The sequence below is a fragment of the Nannospalax galili genome, unplaced genomic scaffold (assembly GCF_000622305.1).
Source record: "Nannospalax galili isolate Female #2095 unplaced genomic scaffold, S.galili_v1.0 scaffold3045, whole genome shotgun sequence".
NCBI classification, from domain to species: domain Eukaryota; kingdom Metazoa; phylum Chordata; class Mammalia; order Rodentia; family Spalacidae; genus Nannospalax; species Nannospalax galili.
The window spans coordinates 47,218-65,407 of NW_008352271.1; the positions used below are offsets into that span (position 1 = coordinate 47,218).

General features: G+C 43.8%; 1 protein-coding gene across 1 annotated transcript in view; it reads left to right on the plus strand.

The window, feature by feature from the left end:
• Positions 1 to 4,129: 4,129 nt before the first annotated feature.
• Positions 4,130 to 18,190, plus strand: part of LOC103746913 (zinc finger protein 14-like) — a 25,437-nt gene continuing 11,376 nt past the window's right edge. Inside the window, exon 1 of the mRNA XM_017802241.2 lies at positions 4,130 to 4,256. Coding sequence (XP_017657730.1) covers positions 4,254 to 4,256 — 3 coding nt within the window. The 5' untranslated portion in view covers positions 4,130 to 4,253. The remainder of the gene's footprint in view (positions 4,257 to 18,190) is intronic.

Consider the following 18,190-nt stretch of genomic DNA (forward strand, 5'->3'; position numbering starts at 1 on the left):
TGCTGGGAATTGAACCTGGGTCCTCTGCAAGAGCAGTCAGTGCTCTTAACCACTGAGCCAGCTCTCCAGCCCCAAGTCCACCCCTTCTAAAATGACAGCAACACACAACACTTTTAAACCATAACATTTTATCCTTGGGCCTTAAAAGCTATTGGTCATTTAATAATGAATATTATATTGAATATCCCACAGTCTCTTCTGAGACTCAACACAATCTGTTAACTCAGAGCTCCTGTAAACTAAAAACCAAGTTACTTATCTCCAGTACATAATGCCATACTATAAATGTTCTTAGCCCAAAATGGAGAAAAGGAGATATATCAAGGAAATACTGGGCCAAAACTAGGCCTCATCTGCATGAAAAACACCACATTCTGCCACTACATTTCTGTCATGTGCGGCTTGTATCGCAATCTTCTGACTTCAACAGCCATGCGGCATTTCTGTCAACTACAGTATGCACGACATTTCTCTTCACCCAGCTCCAGTCATTGACAACAACTTTTGTCAGTGACCATCCCCCAATCCTGGTGTTTTGAACTTCCTGTACTATCCACTGCAATTAGTGCTTCACCTATAAAGCTTCAGGCAATGGTATTTCCAGGTCTCATTCCCAAAAAGTTGTCCTTGAAGTGCATTGCCAGGATGTAACACATTTTTGGAACTTTGGTACAACACACCATGATAGGGCTCAGGGAAAGGACTTGAGGGGTCACTGGGCCTCTTGAAATTTCCTTTGCAAATTACATGAGTCCTTTATTCTTTAATTCAATCTGCTCATTTTCAGGGCAAAGATAGAATGCACCTGCATTCTTTGCTGTAATATAAAAGCAATGGCTTGCATTCCACGTAGCAAAAGAACATTGTTATCTTCTGAAACTGCATGAGCCAGGCCATTTCTCCAGGCATTCTGGTCTTTGAAACGCCTAACAAAATTGTTCATTTACCTCTTTTTAAAACATTTTAGGGGGCTAGAGAGATGGCTCAGTGGTTAAGACCACTGGCTGCTCTTGCAGAATACCCAGGTTTTGCTCCCAGGACCCACATGGTAGCTAACAACTGCCCTTAACTCTAGTTCCAGGGCATGCAACACCCTCTTCTGACCTCCACAGGCATTACACAACACTTATTTACATGCGGGAAATGCACTCATACACATAAAATAAAATTAATAGAGGAAATATTTTAAAACATTCTAAGGCTTCTGTAGTTGGCAAGCCCAAATTCTTCTACATTCTTGCCATAAATCAGTTCTGACCCCTTTCTGTGAGGGACTTCTTACAGTAAAGACCCTACTCTTTAGTACCAATATTCTATTTTATTTACTTTTCCATTGCTGTGAAAAAAACACTGACATAAGCAAGTCACAGAAGGAAGGATTCATAGTAACTCATAGTTTGAAGGTAGAGTCTGCTGTGGTGAGGAAGGCTTGGTGATGAGAGGGGCTCTACCTCTGCTAGTAGGAGCATGAGGAAATCAGTCACATTGCTTCTCCAGTTAGGAAGCAGGGATAGACCAATGCTAGTGCTTTGTAAATTTTCTCCTTTCAAGTCAGGCTGGGCCAGAGCCTAGTGTATGTGGCCACCCCCATGCAGGGTAGGTCTTCCCATCTCAGTTCTGGAAATGTCCTTACAGATGACTCCTTGACCAGTACTGCCCAGTCACACATTTTTTTTCTTTTTTTTAAATTTTAATTATTTTTTTTTTAATTTTATGTGCATGCGTGTATTGCCTGCATGTAGGTAGGTGCACTTGTGTTGTGCAGTGCCCGCAGAGGTGAGAAGAGGCTGTTAGATCCCCCTGGAACTGGAGTTATTGACAGTTGTTAGCTGCCATGTGGGTGCTGGGATTCAAACCTGGGTCTTCTGCAAGAACAACCAGTGTTCTTAATTGCCGAGCCGCCTTTCCAGGCCACAGTCACGCATTTCTATTGCCTTCTTCTTAAACATTAACTGACAAAAGCAAGTCACAGAAGGAAAGATTCATATTAGCTCATAGTTTGAGGGTATGGTCTGCTGTGGTGAGGAAGGCTTGGTGGGATGAGGGGCTCTACCTGTGCTGGTCACAGCATGATGGAGGCCCATGAAAAAGGACTTGGGGGGTTACTGCTCCTCTTCGCTTCTCTGCACAATGTGGTTTCAATGAATACATCTTTTTTATGCTTTTCATGATTACTTGTGTGTTTACCTTGGCTTTTGAGGCTGGATGATTGAGACTGGTATGTTAGGATTTCCAGGACTTAAGTCTCTGAATCTAACAACTCTGGTAAATTCTCAATTGCCTATACTCTGAAAGTCTACATGAATTATTACTGTCAAAAAGCTAAGGGTTTGTCAATTATGTTTATATTTTCAAAAACTGAACTTTTGCTCAGAGTGATATCCTTTTTATTCATTTAATTATTTCAGGATTCACTTCTGTAATCTTTTTATAAAGTGTACATTTGACACATATTAATCATCTTCCCATTGGGTATGTGTTACGGACTTTATTGACTTGAGAGAGGATCTCATGTAGCACACTCTGTAGTAGTGGCTGACCTTGAAATCCTGGTTCTACTGCTTATTCCCCTTGAAATCTGGTGTTATATATGTGTATGTAACAACAACAACTTGGCAGGTGGCATTGCTTTGGATTAAATTGTCCAGCCTGAGTGTTAAGGGGTGAGGAATCTGTTAGGTACAGAAGAAAAAGAGAAGAGGTTACTAGCTTCTGAAAACACAACACAAAATTACCCATCAGGAATCAGACATTAGGACAAAGGGCCTTCAGAAAATAATTGGCTCAAGGTGGGACAGCATTAGAAAGGAACAGTGCAATGTATGTCTGAGGCAAATATGAATGGAGCCTTAAAGGGAAGGAGAGGCTTCCCTTTAATATATGGAAAGGCGCTTCATTAAGAGGGACAGATCAACCTAAGGGAAGTTTGCTGCAGAAGAGTGATGTGAGTGTGTATGTATATGTGTATGGTGGGGGGGTAGCCCAGAGGACACTTCAGAGAAATTCCCAAAACAAAAGAAATATATATGACTCTTTTTTTTTCTATCATTTCAGAGGGTAGTAGAAAATTACACACCATGTGCTTTAGTCTGAGATAGCCTATGTAATGAGAATAGAGGAGCCAGGTACTGAGTAGGACATAAATTAGAAACCACAGGAGAGACAGCGTCTTAACTGTGTCTCAGCAAAAGAACTGCAGGAGTGTCAGGTAGGGGCAGCATAGCCTGGTATAGATAAAATTTCTTCTGGAAGCTTGCGAGGTGTAAACACGGTGCCCCCCCCCCCCCCATTTCACCAAACTACGGTTTAGGGAACCAGTGAGTTTATTGGGCTTACTTACAGAGCAATAGGTGAGGGGTTAATTATAGGAGTGTAAGTGTTCCCTCCTCAGGCTGCACTGGAAAGTCTCCATCCAGGCCCAGATTGTGACTTTCCCACAGTCACACAATAGGGTGAGAGATCCTCTCCAGGTCTTCCTAGGACCAGACCAGTTGGTTGGGAGGTGTGGTAGACTCTCCCGGTCCCTCCTTTCTTCAGCATAACAGTCAACAACCTTAGCTGGGATGATCCTAAGCAAGCAGGTGGAGCCGAGTTTAGGAAGATGGCATCTGTCTGTGTCTTTCAGAGGACAGTACTGTGCAACACCTGGCTCTGTCAGGCTGTGAGAGCTGGCCTCTTAGAAAGCCCAGCTTCTTAAAGAGCAGGCCTGAGTTCTAACACAATCTTTAATGTGCCTGAGTGGACAATCCAGATCCTGGAGGACATTGGACTCTAGGGACAACAATAAGGTCACCTAAGGTGGGCTGGGTGCCTTTCTGTCTACGAAAAGGGGACAACATAGAACATTGTGTAATTGTGCATATGCCCTAAGGAAGAACAGGAAGTGTCTGGTGAGTTTCTCAAGACAGCAGTAGCTGCTCTGCCAGGCCAGGAGTAAGTTCTGCTTGGATGCCACTACCCCTGGAGTTGATCAGGGTCTGTCCTGGAGAGGAAGCCAGGGCTAGGAAGAGATGTCCTTCTCCAGCATTTTAGCCCCACCTGTCACTTAGGCATCAGAGGTGGGCCTAGCGAATCAGGGCTTCCGGCCGTGCTGCCCAATCAGCAGCACCCACGGGAGGTGAGAGGCGGGCTCTAACGGTCGCCATGTTCCGGGGTCTGCAGCGGATTTGGCTCACTGACTGAAGGAGGTGGCAGTGCGCTGTGAGCGGCCTGCGGGGAGCTGAGGGGAGCGCGGGCGAAGCCGGAATTCGGCCATGGTGAGCGTGGGGCCGGCTGTGTGCAGACCGGAGCAGCGGCCGCTGGAGCCGCCAGAGCGGGCTGTGCTGGGTCCTCCCCGGGCGGGCGGCAGTTGACGGCGTCCTGTGCGGTCCCGGCGACCAGGTTCCCGGCGCGGCCGCCTGTGGCGTTTCCTGATGCAGCTGCTTCTGCGCCGGGCACTGAGCGGGAGGCTCCGCCTGCGCGGGCAGCTTCAGTGTCGGGACTGTGCAGAGAGCGGGATCGGGCTGTTGTGCTGTGTGGACGAGTGTTAGGGGAAGTGAACAGTAGAGTCTGAAAGTCAAGGTGGGGACACTGAGAAAAGGACAGGAAGAGGGCTTGCAGCTGGGTAGGAGATGGGCAAGCTGTGTAGGGAAGAGAAAGGACGGGGTGGGAAGACAGCATCCGGTGTGGACAGGTTCCCTGACCCCTATGAAGCTCCTCCCCGAGGAACACGTGCAGACACCTTTTCCTTTTCCCCTAGCAAGTTTATCTAATATGGACGTTGGCAGCTCTCTTCATATTCTTGCATCTAATTTAACACTGAATTTTGGGTAAAAAGTTATTCAAAACAAGCCTCCAACTATTTCAAGAAGGGACCACTGTGGACCCAGGGGTGGGCAGGGGAGGAGAGATGTGGCCCAGGACTCACAGTCCGCACAGTAGAGGAAGCCCCTCGCAGCCCCCTCGGCTCTGTGCGCCCTCCACTCTGCAGTGCGTCCTTCCTTTCCACGTTTGCTTTCTCTTGAAGTAAACCTTGGCTGCTGCTGCTCCCTGCTGCTCTCCCCAGACATGTAAGAAGCAGTCTGCTGTGACTTGACAGCCCTTAAATTATGGACCCAGGTTCCTGCATGCTCTTTGTCCAGTAAGCTATGTTGAACTAAATCACACGATCTGAAACTTCATGCCAGCTACCCAAAACTTAGAAAAGTGTGATATTTCCTTTGCTCTTGGGATTGCTCAGGGCATTTTTCTGTGACTGGTCTCTGAGGACTGAGGTGTGGCCTTGAAGAGGCTCCTCTAGCCTCACACCAACATTGCTTTCATTGGCTCTCTCTCTCTCTCTCTCTCTCTCTCCTCTCTCTCTCCTCTCTCTCTCTCTCCCCCCCCTTTCCCCAAAGTCTGATTTTTTTGTTTGTACCCTGGAATGAACTGGATGACCACTCTTCATCCCCAAACCCAGCCCTCTCCCCCTCTCCCCGCCTCCAATCTTACTTATTCTTAATTTATATGAAATGCCCCTCCAGGTTGTGGATTTTTTATTTTTCATTATGTGTGCATTTATGTATTTGTGTGCACACATGAGTGCAGGTGTCCATGGTGGTCAGAGGAGAAGAGATCGTCCCCCTGGAGCTGGAGTTACATACTGTAGTGAGTAGCCTCATGTGGTTGGTGGGAATCGACTGTTAACCTCTGAGCCATCTCTCCAGTCGCTTCTCCAGATTTTTTTTTCCTTATTAAATTTTTGTATTTTTATTTCATGTGTATGAGTGTTTTACCTGCATGAATGTAAGTCCACCCATGCCTTGCAAAGCCAGCTGAGAATAGAAGAGGACAGTGGGTCTCCTGGACTTCAAATTCTGGATGATTGTTAGCTGCCCTGTGGGTGCTAGAAATGTGAACTCAGGTCCGCCATATGAGCAGTCAGTGCTCTGAGCCACCGAACCATCTCTCAGTCCCCTCTAGGTTTAAAGGGAAGCCTTAGATCTCTAGGTCCCATCACAGTTCCTAGGCCCTTTCTCCTCATAAACCTTATTCCTGAAGGGAATCGTGTCAGCTCTCCTTTTCCTGACTGATCATTGTTGGTCTATTATCTCTTTATTGTTACATTTAACAGAGGCACAGTGGGTTTTGATTCCTACAACAAGAGGATGAATTTGATCATTAAGGGACTTGTGGGTTCCTGAGATATGTTATACTCCTATGGCTAACTCAGCTGGCAAAGTAGGATAAGCATAAGATGCCAGTCTGTGGTGAATTTGATCATTAAGGGACTTGTGGGTTCCTGAGATATGTTATACTCTATGGCTAACTCAGCTGGCAAAGTAGGATAAGCATAAGATGCCAGTCTGTGTTCACCCACTCCTGTGCCCATGTGCACATGATGCCACTGTACCATAGGAATGGCGTCAGGTGAGCAGAGCTCTTAGGTGAAATCTTATAAAGGGCTTGCTGATTATTAGGGGAAACTTGGATGTTGGGTATGAGGAAGGCCATGGTGCACATGTAGGTGAAGTTAGCTGATAGAGGAGTGATTTCCCCCACGGGAAGTTCTGGCATGTGACCACATCTAGGCAGAAAAGGAGTCATTCCTACAAAGGAGTGAGTTGAGACAGGAAAGAAATGGGGAATCAAAACCACTGCAAATAAGGGTTCAAACTCTGGGCAATATGACTGTGGAGCCAAGGCTGTTTCTTTTTCTCACTATGAGTTGAACTCTTTGTGGTCTGTGAGGACTCTATCGTTTATTGGAGGGGGAAGGAATTTGAAGAGCTTTCTGAGAATGTTATGTTCTTTCCAGGGAGAGAGTTCAGCACTCAAAGCAGATTCTCAGAGCTGATTGAATTTTTGTGTTTGTACTTGTGTATGTGTTCATCTGAATTCAGGTATGTGTCAATGTGTCCATATGTTTTTGGAGGCCAGAGGTCAACACTGAGTGATTCCATGTAACTTTCCTCCTTATTGGATATCATGTGTGTGGATGGCCTCACATTTGCCATGACATATTTGTGAAGGACTGAGGACAACTTTGTGGAGCCATTTCTCTCCTTTCACGTTTATGTGGGTTTTGTGGATTGAACTAAATTTTCTAAGCTTGCCAGGCAAGTACTTTTACCCACTGAGCTCTCTTGATGCCCCCCCGCCCCACCTTCTTTATCGAGACAGGCTCTCTCACTGAACAAGGAGTTCACCAGTTCCCTTAGACCAGCATCCCAGCATGTTTCCTGTAGCCTCCACCTCCTCACCACTGGGATTGGAGGCATGTGTGCTGTGACCAGCTTTTTGCTTAGTCCATGGAATCCAGTTTCTTATCCTTATGTTTATGTGATGAACACTTTACAGGTGACCATTTTTCTTGTACCTCAAATTGAGGGGGTTTTTTTAGCATTGTATCAGTTGTGCTAGAAGTAAACTACCTGTGAGCTTTGTATTTTGTCTTGGAACTGGGTTCATTAAAGATAGTTTGTTCTTTTCTGTGTTACAGAAGAGAGAGGGTGCATGACTAAAGGTTCCCCATGAGAACATCCATTTCCTTATGGCTTGTGGCTTTAAAATGGAAGCCTGGCTTATGTGGCCAGCATCTGATCAAACTGCTTACAACTGGAGTGAGGAGATTCAGGAAGCTGAATTTGTGATTATCAATTTCCATGGGTGTTTTGAAGGGTGATAAGTGCAGTAAGATAGGGGTCCATTGGAAATGGTTCTGGGGGACGACTGTTCATTGAGTCTATTAAAAATATCCTATTTTCATTTTACATGTATGAGTGTTTTGTTTTCATGTATATAAGTGCACTATATGCATGCAATGTCCACAGAGATCAGAAGAGGACATCAGATACCTGGAACTGGAGTTAAGGATGTTTATTCGCCAACTCATAAAAGAACTGTGGTCCTCTGTAAGAGCAATATGTGCTCTTAACTACTGATCCATCTCTCCAGTTCTAGAGTCCATTTTCTTGGACTGGCTGGGTAGACGACAGTCCAATTAGGATGTAAGAGCAGTCAAATCTGCAGTCTTCCATGAGGGTTTAGTTGTGGTGACTGACGACATTGTAGACTCTTGGAGAAGAAGGTGGTAAGATGATGTTTCAGGCAGGATCAGGAATAACAGAATGTGGAATGGTTAAAAGTGACACAGTAATGGGATTTTCATATGGCAGGTAAGGAGTCTGACAATAGGAATCAGGCAGTTAAGATAACCAAACCCAGTACGGAGTCCAGCAATGTTGTTACCATTGTTCTGAGAGCAGGTAGGCAGCCTTTGAAACTGCAGTAAAGATGTGAGTTGTAACTTTTAGGAATGTTTAACCTCGGTTCAGGCATAGTTTCAGATGTGTCCATGGTGTAACAGGGTCAGGATGAATTCCCTCAATGGGGTTGTTGTGTTCTGTAGGACATGGAGTGGATAAAAGAAACAACATGAAATTTAAATTTGTTTGACCCAGAAAGGTGAGAGAGTCTTGTCTATTCATTAGGCTCTGGAGGTTTGTGAGGGTGGATTTCACCTGATTCTCCTCAGCGAGTTGATGGAGCGCTCCAAGAGGCTCACAGGAGTAGTACTCGTGAACTTCTGTAGGAGGCCAGATGAATCCATGGTGTGACGGGTGGGATGGTCATCAGTGGAATAGGCAAGTTCATTCATGAGACAGGCGAAGGATTGACTGGGAGACAGAAAACCAAAACATGAAAAAAGCAGCAGAAACAGCTTTACTGAAGTCAGCAAACGTCTCCCTTTTAGAAAGGGAAGAGTCCCGGAGCTGAGAGTCCCACTGAACAGACCGGGGTCTTTTATGGTCACTGGATCCTCCCTTCCCTTTCTCCTTATTGGTCCTGCTTGGATGTCCTCTCCCAGTGGGCTCTTCTTTCCTGCCACTCTCCACCAGAATGTCTCCTAGAAACAAGTTGTTGCCATCCTAAGGAACTTGCTCTGACCGCTGACTTTCCCTATCTGCCTGTGTCCCTTCTCATTCTTCCTCAAAGGAATTGGGTCCTGCAGCTTGATTGCAATTAGAGATATGAACCTGATTTGATAATGCCAGGTCCAAACAGCTTGCCAGACTCTCCCCCTCTCCCCCCAACCAAGAGGTTTTTAAGACTGACATAATTCTCTGGCTTAATGTGAAGGAAAGATCCCAAAAGGCTGAGGTTAGGCTTCGGCCTGTGCTTATCCTGATAGTCATTATGGGCTTGACACTCTGTCCTAGTGACAGCATTGTCCAAGAGCCTGTGAGGAAGGGGTTTATTTATGGACAGAGAGAGCTAAAACTGCAGGAGAGGTGAGTGCCTGCTTCAGGAGGTCCAGAGACTGTCATCGCAATGGGTCTGTCTAATTTAATGGATCTTCCTCTGCTCCTCTCACAGCCTGCTTTCTGATTGGTGAGCTGTATAAACAGTTAGCCATGCTTCCCCACCCAGGTGAGCTGTGTCCCTTCTTAAAATTTCAGCCAAAATATAGTCTTCATCTCTTATCTTTTTGAGTTTTTTGTTAGGTGTTTTGCCACAGGAATGAGAAAAATACCTACTTCCTGGTCCTTTTAATATCCATCTTAATAATGGGCCCTCTAATAAGTAATGTTTGTGTCTTTTCTTAGCCGTGGGTTTCAGTTTTACTAATATGCATATACATACATATATGTATGTGTATACATACATATATGTGTGTTTGTCTGTTTGTGTTTACGAATCTGGCCTAGAAGTCATGGCCTAGAGTACTGATATTACAAGTATGAGCCACTGTGTCTGAGGGTTTTTTATTGATGTTTTGCAGAATCAGTGTGGTGATTGTTGCTGTTGTCTATTGATTTCCTGTTTGTAATTTCATTTTCTGCCATTTTCCTGTGCATTTCTCCCATTTCCTAATGTGGAGGGTTAAGTGACTGACATTTCCTCTCTTCATTTCTGCCATTCCCATTCATGCTTGAATTTTCTTCCCAACACTGCTTATGTTAGGGCTGTCAGGGTCTGAGCTCAGTTTCCAAGTTCATGGCCTCTTATTTCAGAATGAAAGAAAAGCCCACACAGATCACAAAGTAGGAGGAAAGTGTTCAAAAGCAAAGGAACAGTATAGATGAGAAAGAAATCCGCTGTAAGAAAGCAGCACATGAGTCAGAGAGTACTCAGAGGCCCTGAACATTTGTGTGTGTGCGTATGTGTTTTATAATTTTATTGATCCAGAATTTCACTGGATCAATACTTTTTTCAATGTACATTTTTAATTGAATTATTTCATTTCATACAAAACATCTTAATTATATTTATACTCCCCTATCTACAACCCTCATAGCCCCCCCCCCACTGGATTTCATGCATTTTTGTCATATATGTTAAGGCCCATCAAGTGAAGTTTGTTTTCCCAGATGTCCTCTGTGTGAGTTCATATACTGCAGCCTATTCAGCCTACCTAGCATCATTCTCTTAAACAAGATCAGCTCTTCTCACCCTGCAGTGGTCAGTTGCCAATAGTTCCTCAGCTAAGGTTGGAGGCTCCTGCCCATTTCCTCAGTTTTATGCTGGATTTGTCTGGTTTGAGTTTGCATGGGTCTTCTGCAGGTCTTGTCACCATTGCTGTAAGTTCACATGAGCAAGTTCCCAGAACCCTGGAAGACTATTTCCTTAAGTTCACATACCACCCCTGGCTCTTACAGTCTTCCCATCCCCTCTTCTGCAATGGTCCCTGAGCACGGGGTGGGGGGCGGGGGGGAGATTTAATATAGGAGTTCTATGCAGGGACATACACTCTGCAGTCTCTTATTCTCTAAGAATAAGAGCAGTTGTGGCCTTCTGTGTGCATGAGGAAACCTACCTGGTGAGTTGAGATACGCATTAGTATTCTCTCTGTTCCCTGTTCTGCTATGTTCCCAGGGCCTTAGGAGCAAAGGTTCCATTATAGAAGTATCACTTAGGGCTCGGTATCTGACAGACACTTCTTCTGTCTGGCACTGTTTCTCATTGTGCAATCAGTTGTAGAATTCTGTAATAGTCTCCATCTGTATACTTGTCTGTAATATAAGGATCCATATTTAGCATACAGTAAAAAATTACATTTGTCTTGGGATATGACAAACACTGGATTTTCTCTAGGATTTATAAAGCATTCCAGCCATGTGTATTTGACTGTGTTTATAGTACCATGCATGAGTTTCCTCCCATTGAGTAGGCTTCTTTAAAAAAATAAAAAAAATATTTTAAAATTTTATTTGTATGCATGTATTGCCTGCATTATGCAAGTGCACCTGTGTCGTGCAGTGCCCATGGAGGTCAGAAGAGGGTGATATATTCCCTGGAGCTGGTGTTATAGGTGGTTGTTATCCACCATATGGGTCATGGGAATTGAATCATGGTCTTCTGCAAGAGCAGCAGGCGCTCTTAACCACTGAGTCATCTCTCCAGTCCCTTGAGTGGACTTTAAGTTCAATTAAATAGCTGTTGATTATCCCCAAGATAAAAGTGCCACTACTGTACTCATAGAGGTAGTTTGCTTACCAGTCATTGTTCTGGTAATTAGGCTTTATAGCTGAGGTTGAACCATTGATTGTTCTTTCTCCCTTAGTAGCTTATATAGTATCCTCTGAAACTATGAGAGCTAGTCTTCAGGACGGAGGCCTCCAGGTCAGTTCCAGCTCCATTACTCTATGGACCTGTGTCCAAAGTATGTCCTGTCTTCAGCAACAGGGTCTTACCTTCAAGTTCTGGAAGTAATCAAGTGCTATGGCAATAGTGTGTGTTATTTTGGGAGTTTCTTGGACTACTCTGACAAACAACTCAAAGGGATGTTTCTTCTGTCTGGCACTGTTTCTTGTAAATAGCCTTCATCTGTACACATCATACAGTTTTTTTTTTTTTTTTTTTGAGATTGACATACCTATGTATTTCCCAAGAATGTTAAGTAAACATTTTATTTACCTTTCCCAAGAGTTTATAATGAATATTTGTCTTTAATGTGTTAGTTACTCTGTAGATTTTACCTTATAAGCTATACTATCTCACGAACCAGATTAATAACAGCGATAAATCATTCCAAGACACTTTTGCAGAAGAGTAGCCACACCAGCAATGCAGGCTATGCCTTCATGTTTTCAACCAAATGATGTGCAGCTTGTGTCCCCCTGACATTTCTGTGTATTTTAAACCACACAAAGAGGGTCCCTGTCTGTCTCAGATAGGATAATATTAATCTTATTGTCCAAGTGAGCACCCAGCATTTCTTGAAGGTAAGAAAGCAAGCCTCATTCAGTGTTGCTATGTTCACAAAGGAGGACATTTATTCCTTTGGAAGCAGCATCCAGAACATCATGATGGGACATCTCGCCTGTGAGGTAAAGGTCAGCCTCTACTTCTTGCAGAACGCTGCTCCCAAAACCAGCACACAGGGCCACAACTTTGACTGGGGACCTCAAGGTCTTTCCTATTCCAAGAGCTAAGAGAAGATGGGAAAGTTTTATGTGTCTTTCGATTCACTCTATCATTGTTGCCAGGGAAACAGATTGATCCAGTGTACATAACCGTCCCATGCCAGTATGCAGAAGCAATGGCTTCTCCAGTAACAGAATTTCAGTTTTCTGATAAAGTTGACTGTTCTGGGAAAGGAAAGCCACCACCTGCATCAGAGCCTTCTGAGTGTAGTTCACACTGATCCTTCTTTGTTCCTCATCATTGTGGCTCGAATTCTCTCTGGGTCTCCTGCACGATCACAGAAAGCATATAGTATATTTTATGTGTATTTATTAACTTACAAAGGAATGAGTACCCAGTGCCTAGCCCCTCGCCACAGGAACTCAGAGCTCTCCTTATCAGACTGTGCCACGCCCATAGTCCCCGCTAGCTTTCGTTCCTGCCTCTGGGGCCAGCGATCTGGCCCCAGGTCCACAGGGAGTCGGTCCATTCTGTCTTTGAGTTGCTGCGCTGGCTGTGAGTTTCCTACACCATCACGCTCTGCCTGTGGCTCCTGGCTTCCCTTCCTACTTCCTGCTTGTGTCAGGCCCCGCCCATTGGAGGAACCAGCCAATCGGGAGACAATCATCAAACCAAGTCCTTTGGCCAACCAGTTGTTGACACCTTGGGGTACAGCATCATAGGCTGTGTGAGAAGAGTAGATGCTGACTTTCTTGCCCAGTGCCCAGCTCACCAGACCCATGCAATATTACTTTTATCACTTTCAGGGCCCCTCCCTTCCTTCAGCCCCTCCACACTTTCTCCCCAACTTTATACCCTCCTTTACTATCTATCCTCTATTTAATTTTGGGTTTTTTTGTAAAGGAAGTTAGTGATCTATTTAACTTTAATTACAAAGTAATAAAAGATTTCTTTCTCTTTTTTAATTGGATATTTGCAGATTTCATACTTGGTCATATTTAGGTCCCTGCCCCTATGTTCAATTCGCCCTTACCACTCCCTGCTCAACTTCATACACTCCGTTATGTATTTTTTTTCTCCTTTTTTTAAAGGCCTGTTAAAGCCAAACTTGTGTCCCTAGTGTATCCACTGAAGGCTGCTTTACCTATCCAGAGTCACTACTTTAAAGAAGATGGACTCTTGCTTCCCAGCAGCTAATGGTTGTCAGGAGTTCCTCAGCTAGGGTTGGGGTTTTCTGTCTACTTCCCCATTTCTGTGCTGGGATTTTGTCTGGCTTAAGCTTATGTGGAATTGTACATGTTGTCACAACTGCTGTGACACCATATGAGTAACTGCCAAGCTGTCTGGAAAACTGTGTGTGGCCATCTACCACTCGTGGCTCTTACAACCTTTCAGGCCTTTCTTACATAATGATCACTGAGCTTTGGGAGGCCAAGGTCTGATATAGATGTCCTATTCATGGGTAATCAGTCTACAGCCTCTTAGACTCTGTATGTTGACCAGTTTGTGGGTCTCTGTGTTAATCACCATCTGCTACCTGAGGAAGCTCCACTGATGAGAGCTAACAGATGCATTCATTAATCTATGAGTATAACAATAAGTCATTAGGATTTGGTTTAATACTATGTTTATTTAGCAGAATAATATTCCTAGACTCTCCCCAGTGACCTGTGACCTGTCTAGCCACAGATTCCTATGCCTGGCATCAATGTCAGATGTGGGTTCCATGTGAAATGGACTTCAAATTCAATCAGAAAGTGGTTCATCACTCCCGTAACACTTGCACCACCATTGCACCAGTGGGCATATCTTGCCAGGCCAGTTGTTGTAGCACCTAGGATTCATGGCAGGGCAAAGTTGATGATCACCCCTCTCTTCTGGTAGCATGCATAGCACCTTCCGGCACTATGAAAGCTGGTCAGTAGAGATGAAGCTTTGAAGTCATTAACAGCTTGATTTCTCCTAGTTTGTTCCACATCATGTGTATGTATTGTCTTTTCAGCAATAGGGTCTCACTGTCAAGTTCTGGTGGGTAACCAAGAGCCTGGGCAATTGTCAGTGTTGTTTGAGAGGCCATGGGACCCCTTGTTAACAGCTTCCAAAGACAGTCCGCTCCTGGCATTGGACTTTTTCTTTTCTAGCCTGTGGTTTCTTCCTGTTATACCTAACTCCTTTTATTGCTTTTTATATATGTATTAATTTTAAGAAAATTCTATAGTGGTTGGTTTCTATATGATGTGAAGTTTTGTTTTGTTTTTTTTTGGTTTTTTTGAGGCAGGGTCTTCCTGTCTCCCCAGCTGGCCTGGAACTAACTGTGTAGACTACACCTGGTCTCACAGTGATCCAATTCCCTCTACGCTCCCCTCCCACCTCATCCTGCCAAGTGCTGGGATTAAAGTCTTGTCCCAGCATACTGGGCCATATGACTTTTTCTAAAGGGTTTTAATGTGAGTTGTCCCTCCCCTGCTCCCTCCTTTTCACTGCCCTTCCATTCTCCACCTCCTTTAACCCTTCCTACTCCATTATTCCCCTTTCTGTGGCCATTTACTAGTTTCTTGGCCTCTATGGATTTTACAATTGAAACATGCATATCGAAGGATTCACATCCACTTATGAAAGAGAACGTGGGGAATTTGTCTTTCTTGGTTTGGGTTACCTCACTCAGAATGATTGTATCTAGTTCCATCCATTTCCTGTGAATTTCATAATTTCTTTTCTCTTAAGAGCTCCATAACATTCCATATGTAAATGCATATAATTTCATTGTCTATTCATCAGTCGATAGTCATCTAGGTTGTTTCCATTTCACAACTATTGTGAATAGAGCAGCAATGAACATAGATGAACAAGTATCTTCCATAGGATAGAGTCCTTTGGATATATTCCTAAGTGTGGTATATTAGATCATGTGGGAGATATATTTTTAGCTTTTTGAAGACTTGCCACATTGATTTCCATAGTGGCTGCACTAGTTTGCACTGCCTCCAGTACTGTAATGTCCTCATGCGAAGACTTTAGACCGGAAACAAAAGGAGGAAATTAGAAGAGATTTGTGTTGCTCTCCTGGTGGGAGAGATACTCACGAATCCTGCATTTCAGGGGGCACCAGCTGCTAGCTGGCGCAGAGTTCAGAGGCTCTCACGTTGGGCGCCAGATATGGGGTCGCAGGGATCTCGGAGTGCCAGCTGCTGGGCGTGGCGCTGGTCTCCTGCGTGCCACTGGGGTGTGGCGGTCCCACACCACGTCGCTGAGGCTCTCCACGACTACTGGATGCTGGCGACTCTACTGATCGCTGCGTTTCCAGGCGGGTTCCGTCCCAATCTACCGAGCACTCCCTCTGGGTTCGAGATCCGTCAGCTGCCGGGTCACGAGGGGAGGTGCGGGATGGCGAAAACAGGGTCTCCGTGAGTCGTTTATGAAGAGACAGCCCTCTCCGGAGAGACTGGATCGTAGGCAGTAAGACACAGAACTCAGCTCAGTCAGACTCAGTGGCACAGCTCCTTTATTCAGTGACTCAGCTCGGCTCCAGGTCTTAGTGATTCAGCTCTGATTTATTGAGGGAAAACCAGGATACTTATACTGTGGGGGTAGTGGCAAAGCTTTAGTTGGTAGATGCTTTTAGGATGCCTCATTTACATGTGGTGGTGGGCTCCTGCCAGGCTGTCAGACAGTGCCTGAAAAATCACACAGGAAAACCTGGCAGTTTCAGAGCCAGAGGCCATGTTTCTGTGACGGCTACTTCAAAGATGAGTCAGGAAGATGTTAGGAAGGCACCCTGTTGATAAAAGGAGTCTCTGCATATGAATGCCGAGCCCATGGGCTATCTGGAAATGGAGAGACTGCTACTTTACACAGCAGGAGTCCCCAACAGTTACTCCCTCCCAAAGTGTTAACTTTTCCCCACATCCTCCCTAGCATTTGTCATCATTTTTTGTTTTGGAACTTAGCCATTCTGACTGGGGTGAGATGAAATATTAAAGTCATCTTAATTTTCATTTTCCTGGTGGCTAAAAATTTTGAAAAATTTTTACACATTTCTCAGCCATTTGTGTTTCATCTTTGTAAAACTTCCTGTTCAATTCCTTGCTCCAATTTTTAATTGGGTTGTTTATTTTTATTTATTTATTTTTTTAGTTATGTATTCTAGATGTGAACCCTCTGTCAAACATATAGGTGGTAACAAACTTTTTCCCATTCTAGAGGTTTCCTCTTCATTTGAATAATGATATCTTTTGCTGTGCAGAAGTCTTTCATTTCATGAGGTCCCATTTGTCAATTGTTGTGACTGTGCTATAGGAGTCTTGTTCTGAAAGTCCTTTCTAGTGCCTGTAAGGTTATGTATTCTAGATGTGAACCCTCTGTCAAACATATAGGTGGTAACAAACTTTTTCCCATTCTAGAGGTTTCCTCTTCATTTGAATAATGATATCTTTTGCTGTGCAGAAGTCTTTCATTTCATGAGGTCCCATTTGTCAATTGTTGTGACTGTGCTATAGGAGTCTTGTTCTGAAAGTCCTTTCTAGTGCCTGTAAGTTGCAGTGTATTCCCTATTTTCCCCTCTATCAGATTCATGCTTTCAGGTTTTGTGTTGAGGTCCTTGATCCATTTGGAGTTGATCCATTTGTGTTTGATGAGAAATAGGGCTCTAGATTCATTCCTCCCCATGTAATGATTCAGTTTGACCAGCACCAGTTCTTGAACATGATGTCTTTTCTCCAGTATGTGTTTTTGGCCCCTTTGTCAAAAATCAGGTAGTGGTAAATGTGTGGGCTCAAACCTGGATCCTCACTTCTATTCCATGATCAGTGTATCTGTTTTTATGCCAGTGCTATGCTGTTTTTTATTACTATAACTCTGTAGTATAATTTGAGATCAGAGATGGTAATGCCTCAGTCAGTTGTTTTATTGTTCAGGATTATTTTGGCTGTCTGATATTTATGTGCTTCCCAATGAAATTTGAGATTATTTTTTTCCATTCTGTGAAGAATTGTTTTGGAATTTTAATTGTGATTGCATTGAATCTTTAGATTGCTTTTGGTAGAGTGGCCTTTTTCACAGTTTTAATCCTACCAATCCATGAACATAGGAGGGCCTTCCATCTTCTGATAGCTTCTTCAACTTCTTTCTTCAGTGTCTTAAGGTTTTTATTATACAAGTTCTTCCCTGCCTTTGTTAGATTTATTCCAAGATGTCATGTTTTGAGGCTACCGTAAATGGGACCACTTCCCAAATTTCTTTCTTAGTATGTTTGGTATATAGGAAGGCTACTGATATTTATGTGTTAATTTTAAGTCCTGCTACTTTTCTGAATGTGTTTATCAGCCCTTGGAGTTTTTGGAGGAGTCTTTAGGGCAGTTTATGTATAGAGAATTATCATCTGTCAATAAGGATACTTTGATTTCTTGCTTTCCAATCCGTATCCCCTTTATCTCCATCATTTGTCTTATTGATCTAGCTAAGATGTCAAGTATTGCATTGAAGAAGAACGGAAAGAGTGGACATCCTTGTGTTTTTCCTGATTTTATTGGGAATGCTTTGAACCTTTCTCATTTAGTATAGTGTTGACTGTGGGCTGTTGTATATTGAACATATATTTATTATGTTCAGATATGTTCTCTGTATCCCTAGATTCTCCATGACCTTTATCGTGAAGGGCTGTTGGATTTTGTCAAAGGCCTCTTCTACAGGTAACAAGACAAACATGTGGTTTTAGTCTGAAACTATTTTAAGCACTGGATTACATTTATTGGTTTACATATGTTGAGCCATGTCTGTGTCTCTGGGATGAAGTTGACTAGATTGTGGGTGGATGGTACTTTTTATGTGTTCTTGCATTTTCTTTGCCAGTATTTTATTGAGAGTT